The 8,274-nt window shown below is 35.6% G+C and overlaps 1 protein-coding gene and 1 non-coding gene across 2 annotated transcripts; both read left to right on the forward strand.

Moving 5' to 3' along the window:
- The first annotated feature begins 1,584 nt into the window (after positions 1 to 1,584).
- On the forward strand, positions 1,585 to 6,570 carry LOC116025989 (mannosyl-oligosaccharide 1,2-alpha-mannosidase MNS3). Its single transcript, XM_031267432.1, has 6 exons — positions 1,585 to 2,076; positions 2,815 to 3,779; positions 4,010 to 4,262; positions 5,007 to 5,204; positions 5,688 to 5,833; positions 5,968 to 6,570. The coding sequence occupies exons 1-6, from the start codon at positions 1,999 to 2,001 to the stop codon at positions 6,224 to 6,226; spliced, it is 1,899 nt and encodes a 632-aa protein (XP_031123292.1). The 5' UTR covers positions 1,585 to 1,998; the 3' UTR covers positions 6,227 to 6,570.
- Positions 6,571 to 7,669: 1,099 nt separating this feature from the next.
- Positions 7,670 to 7,742, forward strand: TRNAR-CCU. Its single transcript has one exon. It is a non-coding gene; the product is annotated as a tRNA-Arg (tRNA).
- The last annotated feature ends 532 nt before the right edge of the window (positions 7,743 to 8,274 follow it).

Here is an 8,274-nt window from a genome sequence, read left to right on the forward strand (position 1 = left end):
ATTAGTATTATGGGCTTGTTTGGTTATCAGCGATTAGCAGTTAACGGTAGTGGGTTGTGTTAGCGGTTATCAAATAACGGATTGTATTAGCAAGTTTGACCAGCGAAATGCATTAGCGGTTTGTAAAAAGATGTTTGGTAAAATTAGCTGTTTAGATTAGCGGTTAACTTGTAAAATGACCAAAAGGGTATACATATAATATTACTCCGTAGTAATAATAACAACAACAACAACAACAACAACAACAACAACAACAACAACAACAACAATAATAATAATAATAATAATAAACCAAAAAAAAAAAAAACTAAAAAGATGATCGTAAGTTGTTAAAAAAAGGGGCCTTGAGCCTTATTCTTCTCTTGCCTACCAATGGGCAAGAGAAGAGAAGAGAAGCCTTAGGTAGCCTCAGACTTCTAAATAACATAATATTTTTTTATTTTTTTTTATAAAGGGAGGGCGTTTTGGGGAAGAATTAATTAATTCTTCCCCAAAACGTCAATCCCAAACGCTGCTAATAGCAGGGTTTGGGATTTCAACGGTTTGGAGCAAATCGTTACTCCAAACCGCTGTTAACCAAACGTCTTCTTTAGCGGTTTGATTTGGTCAAATCGCTAAAGTTGGTCAAATCCGCCAAAATTTGGTGGATCTGTTGTTAACCAAACACATCCTATATTTGAGCATATAAGTATGATATTTGCATATGTAAGTATGACATTTGCATGTTGTTTTGACCCGACCCGACATGTTTCACGAATAAAGATCCATGAGACGGTCTCGCACAAGTGTGATCCTTTTAAGAAAGTCATTTTGCATGTAATCAGCTATCAGTTAACAAATAATTTACCAAATATTTTTCTACAATCAGCTAATGTTATCAACTAGTCAAATTTACTAACACAATAAGTTAACAGCTATTTATCAAACACTTCTTTATGTTGGTTTGGTTGTCACTTCTTTGCCATGGCAGTGGTAATCGTGCCTTTTCATATTCGAATTGGATGACCTTTATTGTCCTTATCTGAAGAGGCTTTGACCTCTTCACTGAGCTTTACCACATAGACTCTCTATTTCTACTCCTTCACTTTTATTCTTTAATGTGATAATTGATGATTAGTTATCTTCATTTTGTAAATCCCAACAAAAATATCAATATCAAAATTTTGTGAGAGATCATAAAAGTTGAGAATAGAATTTGAAAATGGGACTAACATTTTCTTGGGCCTTCACTTGAGATGTAAATAAAAGTGGCAATGGCTTCTTCGTCCAAATCTCAAGAGGTCATGATCTTCTTATTTACTACTCGAGAGTATATATGAAATATCTCATTTTTGTATAATAAGTAACAAATCATACAAAAAGGTAAATATCTTTTTGTAATTATTGATTTTATTCTTTTTTTAAAAAACTTAAGTGATCACAGTACGAATTGCGCAAGTAACTCACTGATCAAATCGTAATTTTATGTGAGCACAAAGATTCAATCATAACATTTAAATTAAGTAATGAACCAACTATATTCCGCCCTCCTTTTATGTCATTAGAAAGTAGGCGTAAGAGTTATTAATACTAAGGTCTCCCCTATATGCTAAAAATTTTGGTAGAATTGACGAGTTGTGATGAAATTAGAAAAAAATGGCGTCATAGAAGTCAAGCGATCCTATTGACTCTGCACGACGCGTCGACGCCACGCACATGCCGCCCCCCGGCAAAAACTGACCGGCCGCACCAGCCAGCGGAGCCAAAGAAAAATCTTCCAATCACCGACCGCCCTAATCTCCGAATCGAATCAAAGGAGAGAAACAGGAAACTGAATTCCCGCGATCCACAAATTCTCTCTCTCTCTCTCTAGATTCTTTCATTTCTGTTCTTCCTTATCCGGAAGAACACCGGCCAGCTACGTACTCCGACAACCGCACGTATATACGTGCACACACACACACGTGCCGCACTTGGGGAGAGAATCGGGGAGCCGCTGGCCGTTGATTTGATCGGGAGATGTCGAAATCGTTGCCGTATTCGATGAAAGATGTGCACTACGACAACGGAAAGTTCCGGCACCGATCGGTGTCTAAGGTCAGCTCATTTCGCAGATCTCGTCCTTCCATTTCCTATTTTTCAACTTAATTTCGTCTTGAGTCTGTTGTAATACAATTTTTATGTGTTTGAGCTCCTCGGGGGTTCAATTCTACGTTGCGCCATTCGTTTATCTTTTTCCAATGAGAGAAGGAGGGGAAAAAGTTCGTTCGTAGATTTATATGGTCACCAGAGAGTACAAGTGTAACAGTCTGCAAAAGATATTGATGAATACAATTTACAGAAGCCCGATAGCTGAATTAAAGGGCAAAAAAGATGGATTAAGTGTTGTTAGTGTGCTGCAAAATACTTGTACCTGGAGCTGTTTCAGCTCAATGGTTTTAAAGGGCATCTCCACTTCTATGTATTCATGTTTTCATACCATGTGGAAAATTTGTTTTAAAAAATGGAGTTTTTACCTTTCAAGAACTTTTTTTATATTAATTTCTTATCAGAAAATATCAAATTTCATTGTCAACCATGGGTGATTCTCGCCAGAAAATCTGTAATTTATTTTTGCTTGTAACCAATGAGGTGATTATAGGGAGAAAATCCATGATTTCACTTTTGCTTATAGCAAATAGGTGGCCTTTTGGCTGAGATCTTGATTCTTTTAACTGACAGTGCTTTAAAACCAACTGTTTTTGCTGTTTGCAACCCTATGTGCCTGCTAATATTATGATAATTTGTTATTTATACTTTTCACCAAACTTCATTTAATTTTTTCTATTCCTACAGGCAATTTCTCAAGCACTCTTAACCAGTAAGGTTAATCCGGATCATGTAAAATGCAGCACAGGGAAATTTCTTGGATTATTATTGATTGGTGGTATAGTATGTCTCATGATGACCCACTCCAGTACCCTTCATTCTGTCTCTCATGATGTAGCAAAAGATAGTGAGTCTAAGGAAGGAAGAAATTTCATTGCTGATGGAAGAAATCGACTTAAACGTCTTCTGAGAAGACCTCCAAGACTCCCACCTAGGTTATCTCCAGATGAAATGGTGGTTATCAGCAATAAATCTACACATGAACACCCGAACTCAAGCAGTGATTCTAAATGGCAAGCAAAGCAACAAAGAGTGAAGGACGCATTTGTTCATGCATGGACTGGTTATAAAAATTATTCAATGGGTTATGATGAACTTATGCCACTGAGCCATAAGGGAGTTGATGGTTTGGGAGGTTTAGGAGCGACAGTTATAGATGCTTTAGACACAGCTATGATAATGGGACTTGACGAAATTGTAATGGAAGCAGGCTCATGGATTGAAAACCATCTTCCTGAGAGGATAAATGGGAAAGACCAAGTAAATCTATTTGAAACTACAATACGTGTTCTGGGTGGTCTTTTGAGTGCTTATCACTTGAGTGGTGGGGAACAAGGGGGCAATGTGTTACACAAGGGACCTAAACCAAATATCTATCTGGAAAATGCTAGGAACTTGGCGGATCATCTTCTCCCTGCTTTCACTTCAAGTCCCTCTGATATTCCCTTCAGTGATGTAGTTTTGCATGATCGCTCTGCACATCCTGCTCCTGATGGTTTGAGTAGCACAGCCGAAGTTGCATCTTTACAGCTTGAATTTAATTATCTCAGTTCTCTAACTGGTGACCCAAAATACAGTTTAGAAGCCATGAAAGTTTTCCAGCATATTAAAACTCTACCAAAACATGAAGGACTGGTCCCCATATACATCAAGTATGTATTTACTGTTCCATTCAGATCAAGACATGCACCGACACTAAACTAAAAAGATCGGGAATTTATTAAACTATCTTTTCTGTGATTTTCATAGGTGCAACATGCAATGCTATGATTTACTTCTGAAGGATCTCAATAGTCTATAGTTTTTCAGGATTAATCTTAAACATTATGTGGATCCTAACACCACGTTGTAATTTACTGTGTTGATCTTCTCATGATTTCAGCCCTCAAACTGGAGAATTTAATGGAGAAAATATAAGACTTGGATCTCGTGGTGACAGCTATTATGAATATCTTATTAAAGTGTGGCTTCAGCAACGAGGAAGTAACTGTTCGTACTTGTATGATATGTATATGGAAGCAATGAAGGGTGTCAGACATCTTCTTGTTAAGAAATCTGTTCCAAATGGGTTGGTGTTTGTTGGAGAGTTGCCTTATGGGCACCAAGGTGAATTTAGTCCAAAGATGGATCACCTGGTATGTGCCTTTGTATTTTATGTTTTTAAATCCAATATTGAAAGATGAGAGAATGGAATATAGTCAATAGATTAACGGTTGGCTACTGCATTGCTACTTCAATCATCTACATCATCTGATCATCAATAAGAAGTTACCTTATATTTATTCTCTCCCTTTCAACTATTGGCATCATGTGTATGACTCTTGCAAACATGTTTCTTATTTTTCTTTATTTTAAGTTAATGCTATACAATTTGTATTCAAGAGAAGATCTATATGCCAATTATGTGATTTGCTTGTTCATCTTATTTGTTTATTTAGTTCTTAACAGTAGTATTTTAGGCTTAGCAAAAGATTAAGTGCCCTAAAATAATAGCTGTAACAATAAATACTTAGATCTCTTCAGAAAGGCTAGCTGCCTGAGAATGTAAATGATATGATGCTGGCTGTTGAAACAGTTGATCTCAGAACCCTCCACCCCCCACCCCCCAACCAACCAAGCAACACCCAAAAATGGAAATGGAAAAAGCATTTTTAGATTTTTGAGTATGATTTTCAGGTAGTGATGGCCTATACTAGTATTTTCTTCTAGATGTTACCCCCTACCATACCAAACATGCTTTGACTTGTCAGCACTGCCATAAGGTGTTAGGGTGTGAAATTACTTGATTTGTTTTTGGATATTTATTATTCCAAAAGAGATGAATAAATAAAATCCTTGTTTTCTTATGAGTTTTTTACTGTGTCACCTTCCTGTTTTAGGTTTGTTTTCTGCCTGGTACGCTGGCAATTGGTGCCACAAAGGGTCTTACAAAAGAAAAGGCTATGAGGGAGAACTTGCTCAATTTTGAAGATTTAGAAAATCTGAAGCTCGCAGAAGATCTTGCCAAGACCTGTGTTGAGATGTATTCTGTGACTTCTACTGGTCTTGCTCCAGAAATAGCTTATTTCAATATGGAGGTTGGTTGGACTAATCATTTCCTTTTAAATTTACGGTTCAAAGACCAAGCAACCAGCCAAGAAATATGTGATTGAAAGTTGCATTTATTCTTAATTCTATAAATTTCTCTTCTCCCTTTTCCTTTCCTTTCCTTTCTAGGATAGTTTGTTGACCCCCCCTGAGATTTATGTGAATTGGGCATAACTTCTCACATTTCTGAGTTATACCCCATTGTGGTCACAGAATATTTCGCCCAGAATGCATGTAAAAAAAGTTTAGACTTGAAGAATACTAGGAAATTAAACCTAACATGAAACTTCCCTTGCAAATAAAGGTTCTTTCTTCTGACCACTTTCCTGTCCTCCCCCATAGTGCATTTTATGCTAGCAGTGTTTTTTTTTCCAGTTTGTACATTCTAATTTTCCAAGTCTCATTACCATAACATAAAACCTATAATTTTTATTTTTATTTTTCTACCTTAATATCTCTCCCTTTCTAATCAGGGAAATTCTGAAGGCCCTGATGGTGGAAACAAAAGCTCAAAATATGTGAACGACATAATCATAAAACCTGCTGATCGTCACAATCTTCTGCGTCCTGAAACTGTTGAATCATTGATGATATTGTATCGTATCACAGAAGATCCAAAGTATGCTTTGATACTCTTTTCCAAGTTTGTTATGGGTTTTCTTTTGTTCTCTCCAAATCTTTGGCAAAACATTTGCTATATGGATATACACTTCAATAACTAACAGTTCTGTTGATATGTCATTACTTATACAGATATCGTGAGTGGGGCTGGGAAATTTTCGAGGCCTTTGAGAAATACACAAAGGTCGAGTCTGGAGGTTACACTTCTCTCGGCGACGTTACTGTAATCCCGCCCCGGAGAAGAGACAAGATGGAGACCTTTTTCTTGGGCGAGACGCTAAAATATCTGTACTTGCTATTTGGTAACAGCAACGTAATCCCCTTGGATCAGTTCGTATTCAACACAGAAGCTCATCCCATTCCGATCAAAGGAACTGCCAAACATCGATGACATTCTACTTTTGACGAAATTTGTATTTTTGGTGAGAGCGAGCTCGGGTGGAAATGGCGAGCGATTTTTATGCTGCAGGCACAGAAGAAAGTCATTTCTGCCTGTTGTTGAGTGTTTAGTCACACTGAAATCAAAAAGGAGGGATGGGGTTTTAGGGCATTAGGATTACAACAGTTTTGTATGATATTTATGCTACACATATTTTCTTTCATTGAAACAATTAAACAGAATTTTCTTCCCTGTGTAGCCAATATTTACTTTGGCTTATTGGTGAAAAGAATCTGTCTATTGTAACATTATAGTTGGACCTTTTAATGTTAGTCTTTTAGCATTATTTTTTGACACGCTGTTGTAATTTTAATTATCTTTAATAGGTAATTATACAGAATTAATTTATTTCACCCCTCAAAGTTAAGTTTTAAGACTCCGTTTAACGGTGAGATTACAGTCTTTTTGGTTAGAGCAGAGTAGAGCATTTCACGGATGCCCGGTGGTAGGTTATAGGTTATGGACAAAGAAGCATGGTCGAAACTTGCTACTTGCCAATTGGAATGTGAGAGTGGCAAGTGAATCACGGTCCAAAACGATGTTAATTTCTTTAAAAAAAATTCCTTGCTTCACATGCGTGTTAGAATAATAACATACTCTTTTATGTGTTAGAATTATGAGTTAGAATAATGTACTTCATGTATTTTTAGACTGTGGACCACGATTCATGCAATAATGATTATTTGTCCTCCTACCTAGGAGGTCGTTGAATCACAGTAATTTATTCCTCCTACCCAATATCAAATTTGAAGTGAAGTCCTTTTTGCTAACCTAACACTTTTTTTTTAAATACTTAGTGATCTCAATTTCACCGGATTAATCCTAAACTCAGGTAAACTGCAAGTCATGCAATCAATCCATTGATTAAATCATAGTCATTATGCGCGCACAAGGGATCCAATCCACACCTTCCATCATCATGCATCATTTGAGCCATATTAGTTAGAAGTAAATATTGAAATGTTTTCAACTCAAATTGCATTATAAGAAATTACAAAATTGTCTCAATTGTACATACTTTGTTTCTATTATGGTTGAGTTGCATATATACTTTTTAAGTTTATTGACCTAATTGCACAAAAACGATAAATTCAATAACCTATTTGATAATTTTTCTTTAAAAAAATTGTTAATCCATCAATGCTAAGGGTTGGTTTTACGATAGTTGATAAATATATCTAATTAAACAATGCAAATCTTGACAAAATATTTCTTTTATATATATATATATAAATTAAATATATCAGCTTACACTATTACCTTCAAAATAAACTTATGAAAGTGAAAAAGAAATGTTTAGATACGAAATCTAAAAAAAAGGTCAGAAAGCAGTGCACTAGCTCATCTATATTTTCTGGTGTTTTTATAATAAAAACGGAACACATAATGTAACAAGCGTCTGTAGCTCAGTGGATAGAGCGTCTGTTTCCTAAGCAGAAAGTCGTAGGTTCGACCCCTACCTGACGCGAAATTTAATGGCTAAACCCCATGCCCTAATTTTTGTTCTTCTGAGTTCACAAAAGAAATAAAATAACAGGTTTGTTCAACGGGGTCAATAGACTTAATATTATGTTGTTTCCCATTTTTTTTGTTACCATCAAGAGTAAATTTGAGGAATGAAATAGTCGATTTGTTTAACGGTGTCAATAAACCTATTAAATAGTACCGTTGCTCCTCAACTGTTGTTACTATTCAAACTATGTTTCTATTAAAATCATATTCGAGAATAAAGCGTACATCATTCAACATTGATATGAAGAAGAGACTCTTGAACTTATATACCATCGTCAGAATAAAAAATTGTTGTGTTTATAATCATGAAAAATTGAACAAAGCGCTCCCCACAAAATTGATCATTACTATTCTAACCAATTCAATTTTACTGATATTCCAAATGGAGCACTTCACAAAAAAAATTTCCAAAAAACAATTTAATTTTCTAATGTTTAGTTGAAGATCATCAAACTATCTTTTCTATTTGACTAAAAGTTAAGAAATTA

The sequence above is a fragment of the Ipomoea triloba genome, chromosome 1, assembly GCF_003576645.1.
Source record: "Ipomoea triloba cultivar NCNSP0323 chromosome 1, ASM357664v1".
In the NCBI taxonomy this organism is placed as follows: Eukaryota; Viridiplantae; Streptophyta; class Magnoliopsida; order Solanales; family Convolvulaceae; genus Ipomoea; species Ipomoea triloba.